Below are 26,679 nucleotides of genomic sequence, written 5' to 3'. Positions count from 1 at the left end.
ATATGCGAGTGTGAAGCTCAGAAGAGGGGCTAACTAAACATGAAGAGTCTATTCTAACTTCATTGGACCTTTTGTTTCACTTCTACGACTTACTGTAGAAGTAAATACTGTGCCATGAGGTTTCAGGCATGGGTGGGAACTGCTAGGAAAGCAGTCGGTCCCCTCTCTGCCACTGGCTTGGGTACAGTGGCCTCCAGTAAGGTGATCGACTTCAGGCTGTGCCCATTGCCTTATGGGAAAGGAGACCATTAAGGAGACCTGAAGAAAAATGTGGCAAACATTGCCTCTAAAACAAATTAATTTAGTCCTGTCGTTTGTGATTCTTCTGTGAAATTTGGAAGTTATACCAGTGAGGCAAACTTCTTCCACTGCCCAAAAACCATACTTTCAAAGACCACTGTACACAAAGAGGAGGGGAAGTCTTTGCTTTCATTACACTGAAGTCCTTATCCCTAGCAAACTCTTTATAAAAGGAGACAGGGACACCTGGGTGGCTCAGTCGGTTGAACATCCAGCTCTGAGTTTCAGCTCAGGTCCTGATCTCATGGGTCAGGAATCAAGCTCCATGTCAGGCTCTGTGTTGTGTGGAGTCTGCTAGGGATTCTCTCCCTCCTCTCCCTCTGCCCCTCCCTTGCTCATTCTCTCTCTCTCGCTCTCTCTCAAATAAATAAATCAATAAATCTTTAAAAAAAAAAAAAAGAAGGGAGGGAGGGAGAGAAAGGAAGGAAAGATAGAAGTGGAAAAGGAAGGAAGGAGGGAGGGAAGGGGGGAGGAGGGGAGGGAAGAGAGAGGAAGGGAGGGAGGGAGGAGGGGAGGGAGGGAGGGAGGAGGGGAGGGTGAGAGGAAGATAGATGTTGCTCCCTTGCTATAACCCCCATGTTGGGAGTAGGGAGTGGTCTTATTTTAGTGCCATCTCGCAGTTGTGATGGCCACTTTTGGTTCCTGTTCTTGCCCTGCCCCCATCGTGATAATGCACTGCGCTAGAGTTATTTGCAATTCTGTCTGCGTTATAGAGTTTAGGTTGAGATCTGCTTTAAGGGACCCAACTAAAATAGCATTTTTGCAAAGCAACTCATTGTGTTTTTCCTGGCTAATTTATCTTAAGTGACTTGCACTGAAATGAAACATATTTTAATTCAAAAGTTCCTGACAGTAATGGTACTGTGGGAGTTACATGATGTGTTCGTGGTTGAACCTCTTTTATTCCAAATATCTATTCACGAAGGCTAAATGGGAATTGCTTATGGAGCCCAGGCATTTCTAACAATTCAAGAGGGATTGGTATTTAACCAAACAGTTCTGGCAATCAGGTGTGAGCTTGGCAAAGATTTAGCAAGGGCATTAGTCGTGTGTGGAGAATAGAGGATCTCATTTTTAATTCAAAGGACTGTGATAGAAAACTCATCATCAAACTTGAATATCAACCAGCCATGTTTATAAAGAAGGCAAAATCACAATAGCACCCAGGGAAATTTAAATGATGCATGATAAAAATTCTCAGAGAAGCCCAAAAACCAATCATCCCATCCAGCATGCTGAATGAAATGCTGCACTAAGCCCAGCACTGGTACTGTGTTCAATGAAAAGGCCTTAAAATATTTACTTCTTGTTTCAAAGCAAAGGTACCAGGTTTATTGGGAATTGTGGTATCATATTCCCTAATTAAAAAAAAAAATGCCAAAAGTTTAACTAAAGCCTCTGCTGCACTGACTAAAAATAAGTAACATACCACCCCAACGTGTGGTCTGATGTTTTCATTCCTGTAAAGGCAAATCAAGTTTGGTGGTCAGATTCAGGATGTGGCCAAGAATTAGCCACTTCAAAGAAGCAACAGGGTACAACCAAAGTGTTCAGATGCCCTCTGGAAACTGGTCCTCTAAAGGGTGCTTTTCTGACCTGTTGGAAATGCAGCGTGAGTGGAACCATCTTTGGCTGAGTTAACGTTTCCTTAATTAACAGGTAGGAGATCAAATCATCGAAATCAACGGGGAGAGCACAAGGGACATGACACACTCCAGAGCGATAGAACTCATCAAGTCGGGAGGAAGAAGGGTCCGTCTCCTGCTGAAACGTGGGACGGGGCAGGTCCCGGAGTATGGTACGTTTCACGTTTTGATTCACCTTTTTTCTCTTTCTTCTGTGTACTGTAAATGGCTCTGCTTATTTGCACAAGTATATCAGTCCTCCAAGTCTACTTAAATATATTTAGCTTTCAATAGATGTATATAAACACAGATATATATGCATATGTACATTGAAGCACAAGATTGATATGTGTGTGAGCTCTTTCTTTTGCTCCCTTGGTTAAGTGATGTTTAAAATAGCAAATAGAGGACCTTCCAGGGCATCTCTGAGTGTGCAGGGAGAGCCAGCCACCACTTATACATTAGGACTTTTGCGGTTTGATGAAAAGTCTTCTGTTCATTTGAGTCCACAGTAATTTATCAGTTGTTTCCTAAAATTGCTCATGTGTCACACTGCCCCATAGGCTGTGTGACCGAGGCCAGCGGACAAGCAAGAGCAAATCTTCAGGTGGGAAGATGAGAACGTAAACTTCAGTTCACTCAGTGGTTGCGTTTTCTTGGCACTTTGGGATGGTCCAAGAATTCACTCTCAACGCTGTGCATCTCTGTGCTTTTCCAGAAGGCATGGAAGTGCATTAGCTCTGCCTTCAGAAGTCTCTAATGGTGTAACTTCTCAGCAGCCCATTGAAGGCACCACTGATAGGTTGACTAAGAAACTGCTGGGTGGTCATTAGGTGAGAAGCATCAGCCCCTTAGCTGGGCTGTAATTAATGTCAAGGCGTGTCAGAAAGACAGACAAGACATCAGTGAAGAACAGTGCTGAGAATACCTGTCCAAATTAGGGCAGTGGGACCTAATTGAATAATAAGCTCAAATTGTTGATCTAGACACTCCCTTTCATCCCTCCATCCCCTACCCCCCGACACACCACATACACACACACTCTCTCTCTCTCCCTCTCTCTAAATAACACTTTTCCCTCTCTAATTATGTTTACCTTAGTCATGGGAAACTTGCCTAACTACCAAATAATTGAACACTTCCTTAGTTAATGGTGCAGGATAGTCTTGAGTTCAGTTAAAATATATGAATTCAAATGCCCTTAAAAACTTTGTTTTCGGGGGGCACCTGGGTGGATCAGTTAAAGCCTCTGCCTTTGGCTCAGGTCATGATCCCAGGGTCCTGGGATCAAGCCCCGCATCGGCCTCTCTGCTTGGCAGGGAGCCTGCTTCCCCCTCTCTCTCTGCCTGCCTCTCTGCCTACTTGTGATCTCTGTCTAATAAATAAATAAAATCTTAAAAAAAAAAAAAAAAAAAAAAAAAAAACTTTGTTTTCGGGATCTTGAAAAACCCCAAAAGCACTGGCAAGTACTCAACTAAGGAAAGCACTGAGAAGCTTTTGTAGGCTTGGCTCTATGCCCCAGGAAAGACTTCATCCCAGGTTCCCATCCTTAATACCTGGATCTAATAAAATATGTTTAAATATTAATATTAGCAATAAGGACAGGCCTGGTCCTGTTAAGTGGCACTGGTGCTAATCCCTTTGTAAAGAATCCTACTCTTGGAATAGAGTGACTTTTTGCACCCCAGAGGACTAAGCGATCCAGTAAGATGAAACTGACTTGTGACAGTTTGTCACCTCTAAAAAATACCTTATTTTAGGGGCACATAGATGGCTCAGTCATTAGGCGTCTGCCTTTGGCTCAGGTTATGATCTCAGGGTCCTGGAATTGAGCCCCGTGTGGGGCTCCCTGCTCAATGAGGGCCCTGCTTCTCGCTCTGCCTCTGCCCCTGCTTGTGTTCCCTCTCCCTGTCTTTCTCTCTCTCTCTGTGTCAAATAAATAAATGATATCTTTAAAAAAAAAAAAAAAGGATAGGTAAAGCCCTTTTAAAAAATACCTTATTTTGAAGGTATCCTTCATTCCACAGCAAGACCTGTTATCTGAGCCACGGAATGGCTGTACAGTTAGTATTACTCTTAGGTCCTAACAAGTTAATCTTTAAGAAGTTAATCTGAACCACGTGGCTACCCAGAGCTGTCTGTTCTGTTCTAGAATCCCTGTTGGGTACATCTTTTCAGCAGCTTGTCTACAGTGAACAGTTAGAACTGCTTGTTGACCAACTGGTAACATCACTCAAACTGTGATGCCCACATACGAGGCTGCCTTAAAGCATCTTAAAAGGAAAACTAAAAACGTGTTTTTGGACAAGACCAAAATTCAACATCATGTCAGCATGACCCCTTTAATTCTTAACATTACCTGAAAATACCTGGTTAAGATTGAATTTAACAAACAGAGAGTTTGTTAAGTATCTGAACACAGTTTTGAGAGCCCAGTCATCAATTTGGTTAACTCCAGTCATTTTGCAGAATTTCTTCTAAATCTACTCTTCTAAAATGTAACATTAAATCATGCTTGCCAATGGTTAGAGTTTGTCAGCTACTGTTGAAGTTAGACTGACACAGATTTTGACTATAAATTAATTTTAGAGATTATGTCACAAAATATCCAATTTAATAGAACAGAGCGATCTCCTTTAGGGAAGTAAAAGAATAATCATGAACTAAGTAAACATTACCATGTAAGATGAAAGATGCCTGGTTTTGCATAAGCAACCAAGAAGGTTAGGGATCAGACCAGCATCTCTGAGGATAGTGCCATCAAGTGATATTTCGGGAATCTCATAGCAACTAATGGGGTCCCCTAGACCACCCCACATTCAGAGATCTACTAGAAAGACTCCTGGGGCACAGAGCAGAGTTGTACTCACAGCTAAGATTTATCAGAGTGTTGTAGTAAGGATACACAGTGCAATCATATGGTGGGAAAACGGGCAAAATTTGAGGAATCCGGGTGCAAGATTCCTTATTCTCTCTCTCCCTCCCCCTCTCTGTTTTTCTCATGAGCGGTCACCCAGAGAGCACTCTTCCCCAGCAACACAAACACAGTAACAAATGTGTGATACTGTTGCCCAGAGAATCTCGTTAGAACCTGGCACCAGGGTTTATACTATGCTACTCATGCAGGCACACTTCACGAGCACATACCAAAATTCTAGATTCCTAGAAGAAAAGCAGGTCATCAGCGTACACCGTGTTGTCTGCACAGTTGCACAGGAGATACCCTTATCCTTTAGGGAAGGGTGTATATCAGTGTAGGAGACAGTTTACTGGTCGAAGTCCCAGAGGCCAACCTTGCCAGCAGATCTTTCTGAGGACAGCCATCTCACGGCTGCCATGCCAACTCTTTCCTGTCCCGGGGAGTAAGCCAAAGAAGCAGCCACCGTCATGGAGTTTACAAATGACCCCAACTTAAAAGGAGTGCCCACAGCTGAAGAACAACCTAATTCCTCCAGCACCAGTTAGACTATATCATGAAGCCGAATCTTTTGTCCACAATAAAAGAGTGCATTTTAATGATGCTGGCAAGGGGGGCTCTGTTATAAAACCAAGTAATAGAAGCAAGAACAGCAAAAGAAAATGCCTGAGAGAACCAGTAGATATAACCGAGAAGATAAGCCACTTTGTCCAGATGTACCCTCATCACAGGAACACTGAATTTTCCATCGACTATGAGTTTAATCCTGTTTTTTTCCCTTTGTTTGCCTTTTAATATCCAACACGTAGCAAAAATCCATCTTTAGAAGACGATTAAAGGAAGTTGTCAGAATCTATATGAGACGTAACCTGCTAGGGAGCCAGGTAGACTTAATCCAGCCTGCGAGAGTGAGCTTTGGAGAGTGGGAGATCGACCACAAACAGCCTGTTAGCAGGGTTTTAAGTGATGGCCACCGCCCTCCCGCTGCGACCGGTGGAATTCAGAATTCACAACAGCTCTGAAGCAAGACCCTTATCTGGACATTTGGCCACGACGACGGAAAAACAGATCTCAGTCAGGAGAAGTCGGAAACTCCGGTGCTGAGTTCCTAAGGTGATCTGTGACAGGGAGATAAGCCCAGGTACAATTGAAAGAAAAAAAATTCCAAGGGTAATCTGGCAGATTGTTGACTAAACAAAATCAGTGTGAATCCAAGTGAGCCAAGGAAAGGAATAAATATGCTGCAAATATGCCATCCATAATTACCACAAGACTAATCGTCACACGACAGCCCAGCCAAGTCAAAGGCATAAATCAGCAAATGTAGCCACAGAAGTCGGGGCTGCACACAGGCTGTCAAGCAGCTGCAGGGGGAGTCGGCAAGTGATAAGGGCTTTGAAGACGTTGCTTTTATAGCTAAGTCCTTGAAGGAGATGGATACTTCAACTCTACTCTAGTCCTCAGGATAAGAATTTGTTGATTATAAACTCCCTGGGAAGCATGAGCTCCCCCTCCCCTGACACGCATCTCAACAACTGGCAGGAATAAGGAAATTTCACTCCACCATACTGAGAAATGAATCCGAAGACGATGCCTCAAAAGAAGTGCCCTCCTTAACACTGGTTGTTGTTGTTTGAATTAAATCTAAGAAGGTTAAGAAAGAAGAAATCATGCGTCGTGGTTCTAATTCTGCTCAGGAATAAATTATACAAATTAGCGCCCTGCCTTGAAACGCGGGTGTCCTTCATTAGCATTCAAAGAACGGAGGTGAGCACTCCCTTGATTTAGACACCAAGCCACAGAGCCAGGGGTGAAGTCAAAATCAAGCAGTTCAGACCAACTTGGGTCTTTCCCCTGGTAATAATATTCGCCATTCAGATCAGATCAAAATAAAGCAAAACAGAAATATGCTTTTTAGTCTTAGTGGTCTAGCCTGTTTATTCCCTTAAAAGGCAACAGAACCAGTCTTTCCGACTACAGTGGTGAAGGGAATCTGCTAGCAAATGGAGACTCAGTGGTCTTAGGAGGCCACGCAGGGTTACAAGGAGGAGGCAGAATTCTCTTAATCTAGGTGTCCCGGAGACAACGATCACCAAATGCCCACACCAAGGGGAAAGAAAGAGCCAGTTTGTGAGTTTGATTTCTGCCTACCCTTCCATTTTCAGAGTTAGTGTCTTTAATGGGTTTTGACTGGATCACAGGTCTTTGGTTAAATGGGACTCTTTTCATTTTAGAAGTATAATAAAACTGCATTAAGTACAGAGAGGAAAGATACAAGTCAGGAACTAGAGCTAAAGAAATGAATGGACCAAATAGTTGTTTAGTTAAAGACTGCCTTTCGTCAGAAATACACATGACTTACACTCAATCTATCAGAGCACCAGATTAAGCAGTACTAGTCTCTATTTATATGGCAAGAGGCAACGTTTATGGTTTATTCTTCTTCAGGAATGTACCTTGAGCAGTTGTAAGGACATGGATGGAGCTGGAGTATAATTATGCTAAGTGAAATAAATCAGTCAGAGAAAGACACACACCATATGACTTCACTCATAAGTGGAATTTAAGACACAAGCAAGCAAAGGAAAATGAGAGAGAGAAACCAAGAAACAGACTCTTAGCTCTAGAGAACAAAGCAGTGGCCACCAGGAGGGAGGCGGGGCAGGGGATGGGGGAAACAGGTGCTTGAGCCCCGGGGGGTTAAAATAAAAACTTTAAAATAAAAAGGAATATACAGTGACAAGTTAATATTCCAAGCATACTCTTATATTCTTGCTTATAGTTATTAGTTCAGCAAAGGCTTTCTTCCCTTGGATCACACAAGCATAAACTGCAGGCAGTATGCCCCTACTAACTAATCCACGTGAGACAATCCTGTAACTGATATCATTAATTCGTGTCATTACTACTCCCTTAACTCAAGGAGGATTTTTCTGGGCACCTACAATGGACAAGTCTCTACCGTCCAAGCTATAGTCCCGGCTCTGAGGGAGCTGAAGTCTAGGAAGGAGACACGGTTTCCAACAGACTGGTGACAGATGGAAAGGTCTTTAAGGACCAGCTCTAGTGAAAAACTTGAAGTGGGTTTTATTAATTACTTGTGGAATTTAATAAGTGCTTCTAGAATTAAGGATCCTCAACAAGCCCTTGGCTTCTTCAGTTGGTTAAGCATTTCCTTTGTAACATGTATGCCCACGCTTTGGACATTTTCTGAAGAAAGGACTCACTGAGTGTAGGTAACTTTCTGTTTAGACCTTGTCTGAATTATTCTAAATTCTAAGTTAGTAAACCCGAACGTCATCTGGCAAATTTGCTAACCATCCCCGCCCGCCTCCTGTGGCTGTCAGCCCCAGGGAGCCCAGAGCACTGTGACCTCACATCCTGAGGCTTTCGTGGGGGTGCTGCTGTGCCCCTACAAGAGAAGACCAGAGGAGAGTCTTCATTTCCTTCGTTTCTTCCTCGGAGACCATGTTTATGGGAGCTTTAAGTGGTTCCATAGCCTTTGCACTAATTCGCCGCATTTTTAATAGGGCAAAAGGCAGCTTGCTTCAATAATAAATTCTGAAATTTAATTTCAGCTTCTGACATTCATGGTTGAGTGTATCTTCCTTTTCCATGAGAGTTTCCACAAATCACTCCTGTACACCTCTACTGAGGCAGACCGAGGAAGAGGACAGGCTGTGAGGCAGAACTCCAGGCTGCATCATGCAGAGGACAGGCTGCTTCCTGCCTAGAGAGGCTCAAGACTGCTCTCTGCAGCACGTGGGTGAGCCCAGGAAATGGTCTGTGACGCTCCCGATAAGTTTCCCATTTCTCGGAGTCAGAGGCAGAAGTTTCCTTAAAGAACACGCAGCTCTGACTTTCCTTTCTCCGCTGTTCAGCCGGACCCTCATTTATTATTTTGAGTATTTTTAGAACAAGGATGAAACCTCATTTCTTCGCATTGTTTTATTGGGAACCAGGGACTGTAACGAATATTGGGTTTGGTTTGGTTTGGTTTTTTGGATACCCCCATGTGATTTCCAACACACAATTTTCTCTTTAAGGATATATTGTAGGATCCCCTTCCCCAAGTCCTCACTTTGTTAGGCATTTAAGCCTCTGATAAAATATATTAGAATACACAGTAACCAAGAAATCTACCAAGAAGAACCGATTTAGCCTTTGAGGTCTGACCTCCCTCAATTCCCAAATACTGAAGTTATTGGCCACGTGCATGTCAGAAACCGTAAATACCCCAGTGCCTCCAGGAACCCATCCTGGAGAGGCACAGTTTGGCTCAAGTTTCAAACCCATCACTTGCACCCATTGTGAAATGGGTGCTAAATGCCAAAATTATTTTCTGCCCACTGTCTGACTTTCTTTTGTCTCAAAGTAGAGCTGATACAGAAAAGGTTTTTGATTCCTGTAAAAGGAGTTTGCCAACAAAACCCTGCTCTCCAGGTACTCAAAGTGGTATCTAGTACCTTAAGACAAATTCTTGGGTAGGTCCAGCCAACTGCCATAACCAACAGCCATAGCATCTCCGAGTAAACTTCAAGCTTTCTTTTTTAAAAAGATCCTTTTGTGGCAGAGCCTAGTGGAAGAAAGAGTGAGTCCACGAAGCCCAATTTTTGTTAGTAGAGAAACCGCCTGCAGCCTTGCTCGAAGATAAGACTGCTGCAGTGTCCTGTTCTGAAAAAGGCCTCCCAACATTTCCTTTTAACTGAATTCCTTCCATCAGGACCAAAGATAAGACTATATAATGCCTTGGTCTGCTCTTGAATTATGTGTTCTAACTACAGCAAAATCTCTAATTAAGAATCACACACATTTTTCAATGTGCTCTTTGGGTTCAGTTTCGTTTGTTTATTTGTTTTTGGCTTTTTTAACAGAATAAAAAATGCACACTTAGTCCTGACTAAATTGCTGTTAACTGTCCATGGCTCAGACATTTGCTTACGGGATGACTTGCTTTTGCACTAGTGTACAAAGATATGCGCTGTCTCGCACGTAGTAACTCTGGCCTCAGCGGGCCTCCGGGTGTTAGGGCTGAACACACACACACACACACACATCCACACGTCAGTGCGCTGAGTAGGCCAGCGTGCGACTCTCCATTTTCCCTTTTCCACTGCAGTTTCTACCCCAGTTTCCGTGGCAATTTATTCCCACCATGTTCCGGGTTCTTTTCTTTGAACGTCTGTCCGTGAGGTTTCCTGGCACATGTATCTTTCAAGCCCAGTAAAGGTCACGTTTAAAACCTGATGACGGTGTGACACAAAACCAGCTTGATTCTTTTTGCACACAATTACTGGCATCTTGGCAGGGCTAAATGGTAAACTCAATTAATAAAGCCTGAAATGTAATTTCCATTGCTCATGCCCATAGTTAAGCTTCGGTTTTCTTACCACAGAGAGGTCGAGGTGTTCGTGCTCAACCTTTGTCTCCCTTCCCTGAGACACACACCATGCCACGAGACACGCTCCAGGGGACAGAGCGGGAAACCTCTGTGGAGTGCGGTCCCCTTCTGCATCCGGAAGCCAGGCTCCCCGTAGGGAGCAAGTTAGGCATTTAGATGGGGCGTATCATCAGTATATGCCAGCAAGGAGTGCATCAGCTCCAGAACGCATGAGCTGCGTGGATTAAGTTGTTCTGAGCACATTAACCTCATGTTGGTCTGCCCATCCCTCCTGCTGTGCGGAGCTGAGAGAAACACAGCAGCGGGTGAGGTGGGGGGCGGGGGGCGGTCCTAGCTGCATCTCCTGGGGTCTGTCTCTTGGAGATTATTGATTTGGGCACTCCTGACTTTCTAGTACCTGCCTATGTGTAGATAAAGAACTGTAGCCCAAGAGCTGAGAGAGACACAAAGTGAGGCAGCCGCTGAGAGGCTGGTTTCAGGGCACGGCCCTCGGCCCTCGGACAGGTGAGTATAGTCCAGAGTCGAACACGCAGGGCATCACCACACTTCTTCCTCCTGCTTTGTTTCTTTCCCAGAAAACAATTACACTCAGCAAGTCAACTGCGAGCCTTGACTCTAAATAAGTAGATTGTCAGAGGTGAGGGGAGCTAGGAGAACGTATGAGATTATTGGCAAAAACAGAGACATGAACGTGGGCATGCCATGTCTTTCTTTTTTTGATGTTTCAAAATGTGGAAATGATTACTGTGACTGATTCTCAAATGACAACCAATAGCACAAAAACATCCCATCGTTATGGGAAAATTCTGCAAAAACTCTGATATGGCCATTTCAAATTTTTGTTAACATCTGTGTCTCCCAAAAGCGCCTCAGGATGCCCTCAGTATTTTGAGAAAAATCTACTTTTGGAATACACATGTAGCTTAGTCTTTCACTAATTTCACTTGCTGCATGCTCGACAGGGGTAGCTCTACTTAAAGTCTTTATTCTTACTGCCTAGATAATTTGTATTCAGCTGCTCTAAACATACTAAGCGATCTTGACTCTAACCGTAATAATATATCTTTGTCACTGGTTCTGTTAATTCTAATGATTGGTCCTAGGCTGTTCCTCCCCTTCCTTTAGGAATGGTACCTTCCAGTCTCTCCATGTGCATGAAAAGTGACAAGCATGGGTCCCCATATTTCTACTTATTGGGCCACCCTAAAGACACGGTTTGTAAAATCTGCATGAATATTATCTTTCTCTAATGAGCTTTGGTTTTGCATTGTTTGTAACTGATGTATAATGCTTTTTCTTTCATAGTAGCTTGTCTAATTACTGCTAGAGCTCTGGAAAATACCTAGCTGAGACCTCACAAGTGATAAGGATAGGATTTGTGGGTTCATGAGCACTTGGGATACGCCAAATTCCAGCCCAGAATGGCCCCAGCAGGAAGGAAAGATAGGGAGGGCCCAGCAGAGGCAGCACCAGCCAAGTTTTGCTTCACACACTTCCAAAAATCCTCCCCAGGCTTTGTTACAAATAGTTACATTGATTTCCTCTCTGCCCAAGTTCCAGCAGCTCCAACCCAGGGCACCCCTTTGGCCCCTGACAGAAAGAGAGCCACGGTTGCCAAACATCCGAGCCCTGGGATCTCTGAATTCCTCCTGGCATCCCAGTATCTCCCTGGGTTGCCCTGTGGCAGCTAGCCATTCAGGACCGGAGCTGATTACCTTCCTCTCACCATGCTCAGTGACACACCAAATTTAAAGAGGAAAAGAAACACCACTTGTGACATTTTTTAAAAAGTAGGCATAACTTTGTGTCTGAACAATATTTACCACTCTTTCAAAATGACTATTCTCCACTTGACTGTATTTTAGCCTAACATTTAAAAAAAAGTCTTACAGGGGAAAAAAAATACCCTTTACATAAATAAAGCAGAATATAGATGATAGCCTTGCAAATATGGTTCAGGCGACTTTTCACCCCTCAAACACATCCCTAGAGTGGCCCACATTTCCACTGTCAGATCCTGACAGGGGGCAGGTGGCTTCGGCCACAATTTAATAGGTAGAACTGTGATTCTAAAATGTCGGTTTGACTTTTCAGTCCCCACAGTTAGGCGTGGAAGCAGGAGCCAGACTGGCATGTTTCTCAGTTTGGGTGTGATGGGACCCCATTCATGCTGTCACAGACATGGCCAAGCATCTCGCCGCTGAAGTCTTTTAAGCTAGCTCTCTGAATTTTTCCTGAAACATATTTTCCAACTGTTATAACCCTGCTGATTGCCATCAGGATTGGTTTAAATTTAACATGAAAGATAATATTACTCACTAAGTGAATTATTTGATTGGCCTACTGCTAAACAACTCCTTACCAAATACTTTTATACTGATATAAGTATTTTAAGTATTATACACACACACACACACACGCACACGCACACTATTGTAGTCATTCCTTGAGGATGTCTAAAAAAAAAAACAGAAGTTTTAAATGTATCATTTCTCTAAAGTGTCTGTCTCTCAAGGATGTTATTGATCAGGGGAGGCCTGAATCAGAGCAAAAAGCAAAAAGCTCCAATTTACTGGAAAAGACATAAAGCCACAGAATAATTACTAGGGAAATCCAGTCCGTTGACCGTGGTATAAAGAGGTATAGATCTGTGTTTCTGACAAAAGACAGCTGTATGCTTGCCATTTAATTTATGTCAGCGATCTGAAATCCATGAAGGTGAGGGGACCGGAATCAACCGATTCCCCACCCCCAGCCAAAACCAGAAGCACAAGGGGGCTTGGTGGTTTCTGTCCAGTCCCGCCAGCCTCTGTCAGGCACCTTACTCAGTGCTGGGATATAAAGATCAGTGAGAGAGTCTCTGCCTTTGCATTCATAAGCAAGTAGGTGTGACAGGGAGAAAACCAGGCAGTGGAGCAAACATGGATAGGGTCCACGAAGAAGCGATGAGAACCCAAAGGAGACAATATCCTAATCCTGCTTAGCGGAGTTGTGGAAGGTTCTGCTCTACCCCAGAGGTGACGTTATAGCTGGGCCTTGAGGGACAAGCGTGGGCAAGAAGTAAGGCCGTTTCGGACAGAGGAAACAATTCGACCAAAGCCAGGGAGTATGTTCAGAATAGCCATCGCACAGGCGAACCGAGAGACGGGCGGCAGTGAGTGAAAGAACACGAAGGCGGGTTCAGTCAGAAACGGCCTCGTATGCCAAGCAAAGGAATTCAGATTTTATACAATCAGATGTCGCTGACAATTTGTTTGAGTGGAATGGTAAAAATACCCATGTTTGGAAATAGTCTCCAATACTGTTTATGTGGATTTTATAAGAACCTGGAGGCAGTTAAAATGTTACTGTAAAGGTGGAGGCAAATGAAGAAAGGACCAGACTTGGGGGAGTGAGGTTGGGAATAGCACACCGGGAATAGATTCTGGAGATATGCCAAGCATGCCTTCGACGGAATTAACAAAAAGCTGTTGCTGTGCCCCAAAATGGGCTGAGGGCAGGGTTAGGAAAAGAGTGGGAAGAAGGACGGTCAGGGACTAGAGACCACTCTGCTGCCTGATTTAGAACAATGCTGGGTGCATAGCATTCAGATGGTAGCTTTCTCCTGAGGGTTGTGGGTGGGAAATGGCCTTCACGCACTACTCCCCGAGGACTTCACCACAGGACCCCCCGATGCGACTCCCCACACTGTTCCCCACACGGTTCCCCACATTCTGGGCCACACTAGGAATCCACTACTGAGATGGCAGAAAACTTCAGCTCCTACTTAGATCCAGTCGTGGGGTTAAGACCCAGTTTTTCTGGGGTTTTTTTTTCAGAGGACAGGGACAGGCAGGGTACCAAGATGAGTGATGCCGTTTCTCCTCTCAGGGAACTCTGCATGTGGAGAATGTTTAAGGAAAACATGGCGCTCGTCGTTCATAGAAAAATACTCTTGAATCACGCTCTTTAAAATCATTCTCAAATGTATTATGTATGTATGTATAAGTGTGTTATATTCCTGCATTGATGTACAAAGTATTTTTTTTTCAGATTTTATTCATTTATTTGACAGACAGAGATCACAAGTAGGCAGAGAGGCAGACAGAGAGAGGAGGAAGCAGGCTCCCCGCTGAGCAGAGAGCCCGATGCGGGGCTCGATCCCAGGACCCTGGGATCATGACCTGAGCCGAAGGCAGAGGCTTTAACCCACTGAGCCACCCAGGCACCCCGATGTACAAAGTATTTTGAAAACAAGCGTGCTCTGCTTAATTTCCCTTTCTGGGGACATATTTACCCTTTGAAATCTGGATTCCGTCCTTAAGACTCCAGCAAAAGTATCCCCTCCATGATCACCGGCCTCACCATGCTAACGAAGGCCAGGGACTGATTCCATCCTTCATCCTCTTGGGCCTCCCTATCATAGTGAACACTGCTGATCAGGATCGTAGCTGGACTTTGCTCTTACTGCCTTGACTGCCCCTCCAGGGGGTCCTTCAACTCCCTTCCCATCTAGTAACACCCCTCCCCAACTTTTCCCTCCGGGTCTCACTCACCCCCATGGTTCCACCTGTCACTACTGCGCAGGTGACTCATTTCTGTTTCATCATGTCTGGCTTCATTCCGCAGCCTCACCCTGAGACTTCCCACTGTCTGTTAGACATTTCTAGCCAGATACCCCACATTTGTGTGTTCAAATTTGTATTTATGATCTTTCCTCCTGAAAATACTCCTCCTCTTGAATCCCTTATTAATTAAGAGACCATCAATGCTCTTTGTCATCCAGCTCAAAACCATCTCAACTGCCTTCCCACTCATCTATCTGTCTATCTGTCATCTGTCTGTCTGTCTATCTATCTATCTCCCGTTCCCAAGTGGGAATGATTTGATGTCTCTCATTTCTCTCTCCACCGTTCCTACTGTCATTCTACTCCAGTTCAGGCCTATTCCACGGGATTAAAAACCCTTTTACCTGTTTTCTGTACTGCTATGGCCAATCTTCCCAGCTCATCGATGCCAGAGCAATTGATTGTCCTTAAGGACTGCCCCACTCAAAGACCTTTTACACACACACACACACACCCTTAAATTAATCCCCAGAGCCATCACTGATTTGGCCCTACCCAAATCAGTCTTATCTCTTATCTCCCACGATAGCCTGTTTCATCTCTGTGCTCCAGCGACACTGTCACTGTCCTGTATTCCCACCTTCATGGTTGGGCACATGCTCATCCCTTGGCTTGAGAAATCCTTTTCCAAATTATGTCCTCCTTTAAGAACCAGGTCAAAGGCTGCCCCTTCCATGAATCCTTCCCCAAGTTCACCAGTCAGAAGTAACTTAGGTTACTTCCCCAGTCCTCTAAAATCCCGTAGCCCTTTATATTGACAACAGAATTATCGATATCCCCATCCTTCCTCCCCTTTATAGAATTCAAATACTGGTTATCACCCCAGGTTAATACGGTGCTTTACAGAGTGAACAAGTAAGTGAATGAATGACTAAGAGTCTTGTACTATAATAACGAAGTTATTATTCTGACAACAAATTTCAACATGAGCTTTTGTAGATAGTTGCAGAGGGCTTCGGACGATGTCCCAAATCTCCACTGGTTGTCTCAACCCAAACCGGAAGTAGGGTTTTCATTACTGTGGTGGTGGTGCCTGTGGTTTTTGTAAACTCCTGCCTGCCTGCTTGTTTTCTTACCATATCTCTTTCCATTAAGAGCAGAGGAAAACTGGCTAATTGATGTTCCAGGCAATTGTTTCTGGTTAATCTAAGTTTATTGTTTCTAGAGGTGTTTTCTCTCAAACTGTAGGTCTAACCTGTGTTGCCCTTACAAATTGTAGTTTAACCCTCCGGAGTTGCTTCTTAGTTAGGGAAGCGTCATGTATCATAGTCTCCTAGAGACTTCGGGGCACTGTGAAACAGAAGCTAATGTTAGGTCTATCTGTGTGGGATTATGTGCCCACCTTCCTGCTGTGAAAAGGGGGCCATTCGGAAAAACTCTCTATGCTCTTTGTCTAGCCTCCCGGGTCTATATCAAGTTCAACCAAATGCACCTATTTTATGATATGTGTCAGACATGTTTTGATGCTATGGGGGCTACAGAAAAAAAAAAAATGTGGCATTGTCTCTCCCTCCCCTTCAGGAGCTCTCCATTTCATTAAAGAGCTACAAATACTCACTTGGAACAAATACAAGACAGTCAAAACCCAAATGATAAGGGAGTTTGAGACAGGAGCAGGAAATAATGACCAGAAGTCAGTCAGGGCTCCTTGAAGGAAACCAGTCATGAGATAATCTTTGAGGAACCAGAGAGTTTGGGAACGCAAAGGGCCCTACAATCTGAAACAGAAATAGAACACTATAGGAGATGATTTTGATGCTAAGAAGCAAGTGACTAGAGTATAGGATCCCTTCTGAAAAGTAAAGGGAGTAAAAGTGCTAGAATTTTGAATGATTGGAAGAGGCCGGTATCTAAAAATCAATGGTAATGAGCAGCATACCCACATGGCCAAATTATTTTTAGGGACGATGAAACAAAGAACATTATAGATAGAGTTTGTTTTGTTTAGTTTTCAAAGCATTTTCAATCTTAGCTGCCCATCAGAAATACCTGGGAAACTTACATGTAAAAATTACCCGTAAAGCCTTCTCCCCAAACCAGCTCAGCCATTGGCGGGGCCGTGGGGAGTGATTGCCATGGGCGGGAATGCAGGCTCAGGTATGCTATAATTTTTTTTTTTTTTTAATGTGCCCCAGGTCAGTGCTTTGAGTAGCCAGAGTTGTGAATCACTGGTGGATCAGATAAGGAGGTAAATCAGATAAAGAGGCTATCCCAGTAACCTAGAAATGCAGAGATGGGTTAATGAGGTGCTGAAAACAATCAAAATGAAATACAGGAGAGTTGACACTATCAAGAATCTTGAAGAGAATCATTAAGACTTGATAACGGATGGTGTAAAGGGAATAAAAATTAGGGGGGACTCAAAAATCATCCCAAGGTAAGATCTTAAGTATCGCGGAAGATGGCAGAGCCACTGTCAGGAAGAAGAAATAGGAAAATTCAGAAAAGATGCCATTAACAAGATAGGTGACCTTTCAAGAATTACTTAACTCCTCAGGGCTTCAGTTATCTTACCTGTACAAGGATAGGGTCCAATTACATGATGCCTTCAAGTACTAGAAATGAAAGTAATGTGAGTGAACTAATCTGGGGGTGGGGAGGAGGTATATGGGATTATAAGAGATTCAGATGGTGATTCATAATAGGCAGATGAGTACATCTCCAGCAGGTAAAACCCAGAGGGCAGTTGGAGTCCCCAGGGAAGAGCACAGAAAACTGGGAGTGAGAGGAAGGCCAGGAAAGGAGAATAAGAATACAGAATTTCCCTCATTGCCTGCCCCAGGCTCTGTGTCACCTCCCTACTCCCCTGTGACAGGTGAGCAGTGACACAGTGGTCCCTCATAATCCCAACTTTAATGTATGGATACAATCATCTTTTACATGACCACTCCGAGTTGCTTTCATACACAAGGTGTTTCTGGTGAAAGATTATCTCTTGTTAACGTAGTGCCTTCAAAAAATGAATTGGGTCATTTTGTCATTCATTATGAAAATTCACTAACACAGAGAAAGCAAGGAGTAGGAATTCTTCATGTCTCCTCCTATATCCAAGATATCTCTCTTTTTTCATACAAAATGCCAGAAGGGAGAAAGATTATCTTTTCCAAGTGAAATACATCTGTTCAGTTGGACCTTTCCATTATTTCTCTCAAGAGCTTATTATCCCTGGGCATACAGCAATCAATACAGTAGCTTGTTTTCCAAGTGAAATATGAGGCGATGCCCACACACAAAACAATCTCACTGCTTACCCCACTTGTAAATATTTGTTGGTTGCCTCTCGGTTGTCAAATACAGTAAAACTGAGTCCCCGTGTTGTTACATCCAAAGCTGTAGGACACCTACAGGCTCCACCCAGAAAGCCCCAGATGCTCCAGTTAGGCCACAAAGATGTACAGATGGCCCACAGGCATGTGATAAGATGTTCAACCTCACTCATCATCAGGGATATGCAAATCCGAACTACAACGAGAGGGCACCTCACACCTGTCCGATGGCCATGATAAAAAGAGAAAAGAAAGAACAAGCATTGGCAAGGAGGTGAGAAAAGGAGAGTCTTCATTCTGTGGGTCATCCAGCTACCGTGGAAAATGGTATGGAGATTCCTCGACAAAATCAAAAAGAGAGCTACCATATGATCCAGCAACCTCACTTCTCCGTGTATAGATCCAAAAGAATTGAAAATGGGATGTCAAAGAGGTATTCACACATCGTTGTTCTGGGCGGAGCTCTTCACCATAGCCGAGAGGTGGAAGCAACCCAGGTGACCATCAGGCAACCTAAATGGGTAAAGACAAGGTGGCATAGACACACGATGGAATATTATTCGATCGTTAAAAAGACTTTCTGTTGCGTGCTACACCCTGAATTAACCTTCAGGACAGTCTGCTAAGCGGAGTAAGCCAGGCACGAAAGACAACTACCTCATGATTCCACCTCTGTGAGCTATCTAAGTAGTCAGGTCTTAGAAACAGAAGGTATAATGGTTGTTTCCAGGAATGGGGAGTAAGGAGGAAGGGGAGCTGGTTTCGGTTTTACAAGATGAAAACGTTGTAGAGATCTGTTGCTCAACAGTGTGCATTTGGCTAACACGACTGCACTGTACACTTAAAATGGTTAAGATAGTAAATTTTATGTTTTTTACCCATCCCCCCCCAAAAAAGAAGAAAATGCCCCATGGGGCTTTTAGGAGAACCTGCAGTCCTAAAGCTTCGGAGTTCAAAGCACAGAGGACTTCCCACCTACTGAGCTTTATTTTGTAGTTTGCACTGATGCTGGGCAGCCCTTAGGGCAACTAGATGAGAGCTGATGACCTCTTCTTCTTTTTTATTTTTTATTATGTACAGTGAGCCACTGTATAGTACATACTTAGTGTCTGATATAGTGTTCAGTGATTCATTAGTTGTATATGACACCCAGGATTCATCACAGCACGTGCCCTCCTCAATACCCATCACCCTGTTACCCCCTGCCCTGTGACCCTTCTCCCCTCCAGAACCCCCAGGTTGTTTCTCGAGGTCCATGGTCTCTCATGGTTCTTCTCCCGCTCTGGATTTCCCTCCCTTCTCCATGCTATCACTTACGATGAGCTTCTTCAAGGAGCAATCAGTAGGAGAGAGGCACTCTTTACCACAAGCTTGGCATTAGCATCCTCTCTTACCAGGTCTGTTTGCTTGTCTAAACCTGCTGCTTAGGTTCTTGCCTTTGTTTGGTTGAGTTTGGAATGAGGACTTGGCTTTGGAGTCCCACCAGGGAGTGCAGAAGTAGGACTGCATGTGTAGTAAAGGAGGTTCCTGGATCTGGTGGTGTTTCATTGGTTTATTTATTTAGACGACTTAGTATCCCACTTCTTATCACAGAGGCTTCTTTGAGACAGTAGGTCAGGTTCAGTGGGGAGGAAGACTAGGAGTAGGAGCTTGCCAAACAGACCCACGCTAAGAGAACAGAGTCCTGCTTCCCCCCACAAGAAGTTCATGGAGAAGAGAAAAGTGTTCCCCTTTGTCTTTACCGGGAGCCTCAGGTGGTAGGAGGTGATGCTTGCCACAGTGACAGGCGAAGTCAAGGGAGATGTTATTTAGTGTTGCAGAATGTGACGTGAAGATCACAAGCCTGTTTGTGCCTTCCTGTGATCCTGTTTTTTATGAAAATATTTGCTGGATTTATCTTTCTTATCTCCTAGTTCTTTAGCTACTAGATCACTTCAAGTCCAGAGGCCCATACTAGCCCCCTGAGAGGACTGTCTGCTGACAGAAGCCATGTCTCCTAACTCAGGCGCCTGTGCTTGGTACCCGATGGTGCCTTGCACTACATTGTGTGAATGAATGAATGAATGAATGAATAGAAAGAAAATAGCAGAGTCAGGACCTGCCCTCCAAAAAGCTATGGTGTATTAGGAAAAAGAGAAAAAGAAAACAAGCACTCCTTTGACTGAGGAACTTAAATATAATCACGGCACATAAGAAATGCTCAGATGGGAGGAACATAGGTAGAGTTAGCTGAGGTGGGGTGCGCTGGGGGAATCCTCTTTAAGAAAGAATTCCTGCCCTTCCAGTCTTCAGCATTCCAGTATGGAAATTAAGTTCTTTTTAACTGACCACAGCCTAGATTTGTACTAAACCAACTGTGTAAATTGACTGCATTCTCAGAATGAAACCAGTAGAACTGGTTTCCTCCATTTAGGAGAAGGTGCGACATAAATTCAGTTCATAAAAGAAAGTGGTACTGGATCCAGCCGATTCTGAGGTAGATCTCGTGGGAGTAGGAGCAAGCCTGAAAATCACAAAGCTAGAACTAAGCCTTTAATACCTCACACCAAGCTCCAAGTTCAGTTTGGACTACTGAACAGAAGGCAACAAAATCCGGTCAATTATTTCCACCTCTCTTTCCTAGCAAAGAGTAAACAATTTTCAGCTGAAATTTTTTTGTGATTTAGCCTTTTCATCATTCTTCTCCATCTGATCTTTCCACAGTCCACCCACCACAGAAAATGTCTCCACTTGGAAACAAGGAAAGGGCGCACAGTGTGGGGGAGGGAGCCCAGGAGATCGAGGGAGAACGGTCTTAGATGTTAGGTTCTGCCACAGACCCAAGAGGAGAAAACACAGGAAGGACTGATTCTGTTTTTCTGAATTCCTGGTGAGCGGATTCCTCCTGAAAGAAAGCATGTAGGGGCCTTAGCCTCACTCTTGGATCTCCAAATAGATACATATTCCCCTGGCCAGTTCATGGCCTGTCGGTCCTCATGGGTCCCCACCCCCTTTGAAGGCCAACATGACAAGGAAAGGGTCCCCTCCCCCAGTAACCTGAGCAGTCAGAGGAGGCCGCAAGCCTGGGACACGTTCTGTATTAAGGGTCTCCTCATCAGCTGCTCGAGAGAGAGCTGTCTGAAAGGTTAAAGTTCTGGAATGAACTCCTAAAGCAGGAATTAAGAGAGAATGTACCTTAACTCTCAGTTTTGATAGTGTTCCTCCAGACTTTCTGCGGCTGCATTGGTTCTCAGGTGACACCCTCCTGGGAGCTCTTCTTGAGACAACTTTTACTGAGTTTAACAAATTAATACATATAACAGAATACCTCAAAAACAAAAATAGTCAAGAAAAGAACTCTTCCTCTCTTTTGAAAATGTAACCATTTAATTTTGAAACTTACTTTTTTTCATTTGACAATATTTTTAGACTACTAGGGCAATTAAATATCCTTCTGTATGTTTTTCATGACTGCCTCGTACATTGTTGTATAGATTTATCACTTAATGAATCCCCTATTTCGACTTTTCTTATTTTTGTACTTTTTCCACTATTATGAAAAAATACTACCCCCCCCCCAAAAAAAACCACCCTTTTAGCTATATCATCCCCTCTGTCTTTGATTATTTCCTTAGGAAAACCTTTGAAAACAAAACCACTGGGTCAGAGAGTATCTACAGTCTCATGGAAAGATGGACAAAGTCAGGCGAGTCAGTTTGGGGACCTACCCTTGAGCGAGGAAGTAAAATTGTTACTTAAGTATCTTTCCCAGTAGCCAAGCATGTTCCCTAGCAAAGGCAGTGCGATCCACTAAAGAGCGGCCAGAGTCGAGAGTCAGCACTGCAGGGGAAGGCCAGGCTGCCCCACACACCGGGCAAAATGCCGTGGCCTCGGGTCTCCAGCATCACCTCCCCCCCAGCTCGTTTATCACATGGTGACATGTGTGACCACCCCTCCAGCGTAAGTACAGGAGGACTGCCTTCAAAACTGGGGGAGTACAGACTAACAATGGCATCGTATTTGTTAGGATGGACAGTGTGTTTTACCTCGATTGTCCCTTCCATTTTGTTTAGTTTGTTTTGAAACAGCGCTAACAGTATTTCTCAAAGAAGCAGAGGGCTGTGTGCAATCTCCTAACAGTTTCTTGACAGTTTAAAAAATCATAGACCTGCTCAGATAACTCAGAAGCCCCTGCTTCTGTGTATACTGTGTTTCTCTGGGGAAGAACAGTTAGTCAGGAAGAGGCCCAGCCCGTGACACCACTGACAGTACTTACCATGGCTTTCTTCCAAAGTGTTCTGGGCAAGGAGACCCTTTGGGACGCTTCAAGAATGGGTGTTGGGCAGGCCTCATCTGCCCACGGCAGCACTGACCGATAGCCCGCTCACCACTGACTTGCCCGCAGACCCACAGCAGGCTGGTGTTCAGCCTGGGGCTGGGCCATCACGGGAAGCCATCGGCTTGTAGCTTCAGAGGTATCACCCAGCAAAGCAGGATCTTGAGGCTCATTTCTGTTAGCTTGAGTGTAAGGATGTTGCCACTTGAGCAACAGGCTGAGTTGGTAATATGGGAGGAAAGTGGCAGAGCCCATGCGAACTAGTTGTCCTTCATGCTGGTAACCATGCCTTACCTTTACATTTGTGCTGTTTCACCGAGAGTCGTACGAGGTGATGTTTTTAGCTAAGGCTCTGAGAATCCAGTAAAGACAGATCGTAACACGGGAGAAGCATCTCCACATTGTAACCCAGAAATCTAAGACACAAAAGGAATTTCTCTCTCTCTCTCTCTTTTTTTTTTTTTTAGATTTTATTTGTTTATTTGAGACAGAGAGAGCAGTAGGGTGGGGCAGAGTGGGAGGGAGAACCAGACTCTCCACTGAGCAGGGAGCCCTATGCAGGGCTCAATCATGACCTGAGCCAAAGACAGACATTTAACCGACTGAACCACCTGGGCGCCCACAAAAGGAACTTCTGATCACACCAACCTACAAGCCTAATGTAGAAACAAACATTTCAATTTCCTTGCTGTCTCTGCGTTCATCTCAAAAGTATTTCCAGCTGAGGAACAGAAGCCTATGGAAAACCCTCCTGTGTCATTCAGTTGCTGTCCAAAGCAGACAGCCTTGGCACTTTGGGAAAGAGCTATCTTGCCTTGTGTGACCACCTTGGATGAACTGAGAATATTCCTTTATATTCAACCTTCACTTTGAATAGCCACCCTCAAGTTTTCAGCAGGAATGACTAAACAGCCTCTTGGGCAGAAAAAAAGAGACTAAATGAATCAGAATACTGTTCAGTAACATTGATCTAAAACCATCAGGCGGGGCACCTGGGTAGCTCAGTGGGCTAAGCCTCTGCCTTCAGCTCAGGTCATGATCTCAGGGTCCTGGGATTGAGCCCTGCATCAGGCTCTCTGCTCAGCTGGGAGCCTGCTTCCCCCCTCTCTCTCTGCCTGCCTTTCTGCCTACTTGTGATTGCTGTCTGTCAAATGAATAAATAAAAAATTTTAAAAAATATATAAAACCATCAGGCAATTTAAATATGAGATCCCTAAGGTTCAGACAGGTTTCTAGCTGGAGGGCAGAAACTATTCAAGGACAAAACTAAGTATGAAAATGTGTTGTACAAACACAGCTGTAGCACTCACTTCATACGTAATAGCCAGCAAAGAGAGAGTTGAGGAAACTTCTTAAGATGGGAAGAGTGGAAAATCTAGACAACTTACAGCTGGCAATAGAAAGAATTTTCTCTATTGTGAAAGATTTATTGACCTTTTACGTAGGTATCATACAGCCTTCATTATCAGTCTCAATGTATAAAATGGTGTTTGAAAAGAGGAATAGTGGCATATTTCATAGGCCAAAAGACCATAAGATCTTAGAGTGAGCGTCTCATTGCCAAGAGCACAAATGTGTGGAAAATTGCAGATATAAATTCTGAAGTACATTGATGTTCAATGAGACCCTGAATGCATGGAGTTCTCATTTTCTTCTTCTGAACTAAATAAGAAAACACTGAGACATCCTGCAATGTTTTAAAAGAAGCATCGCACTGATGGCTTTGCTCCGCCAAGTTTATTATTAGACGACGTCATCTGGCAGAGTCTGGCAAACCGTATCCTTGGAATGGATGGGTTCTGCTTATCAAATTCAAATAGATCCCCCCACCCACATCCACAAAGCGGGAGGGGCGGAGAGGAAGCATTAAAGGCTGTTAGGTGCTTTACCGCAAGCCCCTAAAACATCACGGAATTGCAATTCTGTCTGCAAACATTTGTTACGGGCCAGAGCAGATTACAGGAGCAAGTACGGAGCCCTTGGCCATGATCCGCGGTGGAAAGGGGGCCCAGAGGGGATTTCCGTCAAGCAGGAATGGCTGAGCATCGGAACAGACATTGGCCAAGGTGCAAGCACTAGGTGAAATGTTTAGAAGGAGAAAACTTCAGCCGTGGGCCTTAGCTCTACGTGCCCCGAGCCACAGACGACCTGAAGCTCCTCTCGTCCGTCATCTTCGCGCTTGTTTGCAGTTTGTAATGACCATTTCCAGGGAGAAATACTTCACTGATGGGACTGGTGATGTGGTAGTCAGGAGATTACATCTCCTCTTCCATTTCACCGTATCTCCTTCTCATCCTGTCTTGCCCTTTAAACAAGTCAATATGTCGTAAGTTTGATGTGGAGAGGAGAGAATAAACTCAACTTTAATTTTGAAGCCATTTTGGAAAATGTCCCAGCTTTCTTTACAGTCACTGGAGATTCCTCAGGATGCCCTGAAACTAAGAACAGAAATCAACAGAACTATTTATGTTTGAGACCCATCCTGGGGTGAAGGGAGGCCCTGGGACAAGCCATTCTCCTGACCCCCAAGATAGTGTGGAATGAAAATCCAGTTTACATAAATATAAGTGTAGAGAGGAGAAATGTTATAGAAAGAAAGAAAAAAAAAAAAAACACTGGAGGGAAATCCAAATTTTTAATAGTAATTTTTTTCTGAAAAATGAGGACTACCACTCAGATAATACACTCTTACCTATTATCCAAATTATCTCTGATTAATATGCTATTTTCATAATTCAGAAAAAAATATTTTAAATGAATCTATAGAACAAGGAGGAAGAAAATGAGAGTGATTTCAGCTGACACATTTCATCTGTATAACCTGCTACAGGTTTATGCATATATGAGAATACAAATTATTTGCACAAGGAATTTTAGGAAACTTCTGGGGATCACTATCTTCTCCACCCACGCTTCTTCCTGAAATGCAGTTCTCCAAAGCATAAAAAGCAAAGCAATCCTCCAATTTAATATTTCCTGCATATTAGTGCATATAAGTGGTGTCCTCACTTTGCCAGTGAGGACATCAGAATATCCATTCGGCCACCCATTTAAGTTCAGAGCCATCATTTCAAAATACCAACCGGGCAAGGCCTTGTTTGTTTGCTTATTTTGAGTTGATTCACTCCTTGAGTCAGCAAAGTTTTCAGTGCAAGGCACTTCCCTTAGGACTTCAAGGAACAGAAGGATGAATAAACAAACAGTGGTTGTCATCCAGTAGACAAGCCCTACAAATCTCTCCATAAGTAAATAACAGCCAACATGTGCTCAGAAGAGATGCACAAGGTGCATCGTTTGCGAGCTTCTCAAGGAAGACTTTAAGAATGTGCTGGCATTTGAACAGAGCCTCGAACCATAGTCAGGCTTTCGGGAGGCAGAGAAGCCGTGGGGCCATCCAGTCCGATCAAAATCAATGCGCGTGAGGGCCTGGGGGTTAAAGCAAGGAAGGCATTTTGACTGGAATGTTAGGTATAGGCCAGAGAAACGGCGCGAGGGAGGTCAGCACAATGGAGGTTGTGGAGGCCCAGCACAATGGAGACGACAGGGCAGGGGGAGGGCGCAGGAGAGGCTGGAGGTGGAAGCAGCGACGACAATGTGGGCAGCACCGCCATGTTGTAGACGGGCAGGAACGAGGGCCTCAGCCTGGGCAGGAGTGTGGCGGGGGGAGGGGTGGGCGCAGACACAAGGAGCTGCCGGTTCCCTTCTGAAAGGACTTTGGGGGAGGCTGGCTCCCCAGCGGCCGACTGGCAGAGAGAAGAAGCGGGGAGTGAAGATCACAGTAGGTTTAGGGCCAGTGACGCGTTCGCCATTAGAGAATCGACGAAGCCTCGGCAGCCTTCTCAAAGGCAGCGTGCTGTGGCGCAGAATCTCGCCTGGCGCAATTAGAGGCTCACCAGGAGCTAATCCTGTTCATTTTCTTCTCCTCAGGCAGTTCCACACCAGAGCTTCCCCAGACAGCTGAGCTAGACAGATAGGTCTCCAAGAAAGAAGATTCTACTGCCCCCTCCCCCTTTTTAATAGCCTTCACACAGGAGAATTTATTATCTGTTGATAATCTAAATCACCCTGCTCCAATCCTTCTTCCTTTCCTATTACAGTGATCCACACAGAGCACAGAACACCCCCCATCATTGTGCGGTTCCTCGTAAGAAATAGCTGTTCTCTGACTGGTCCCTATGGCAAATTTAACATCAGCAGAGGTTTAACCTCTACGTTATATAAAGACTGAACTGATAAGCAGTTACCTGG

At 44.3% G+C, this 26,679-nt stretch overlaps 1 protein-coding gene across 3 annotated transcripts in view; it reads left to right on the top strand.

The window, feature by feature from the left end:
• The window catches only part of MAGI2 (membrane associated guanylate kinase, WW and PDZ domain containing 2), a gene marked incomplete at its 3' end in the record, with an annotated part of 1,345,444 nt that overhangs the window by 1,269,847 nt on the left and 48,918 nt on the right, over nucleotides 1–26,679 (top strand). For 2 of the 3 annotated variants that reach the window (XM_080818052.1, XM_080818051.1), the window contains one exon: nucleotides 1,960–2,098. In XM_080818052.1, coding sequence (XP_080674178.1) covers nucleotides 1,960–2,098 — 139 coding nt within the window. Of the gene's footprint in view, nucleotides 1–1,959; nucleotides 2,099–11,368; nucleotides 11,458–26,679 lie in introns of all 3 variants that reach the window. The other variant, XM_080818053.1, reaches the window with a different exon arrangement.

This window comes from Martes martes (assembly GCF_963455335.1).
Source record: "Martes martes genome assembly, chromosome: 11".
NCBI lineage: Eukaryota > Metazoa > Chordata > Mammalia > Carnivora > Mustelidae > Martes > Martes martes.
Note: the sequence above shows the minus strand (reverse complement) of the source record. Positions and strands in the feature narration are given on the sequence as shown.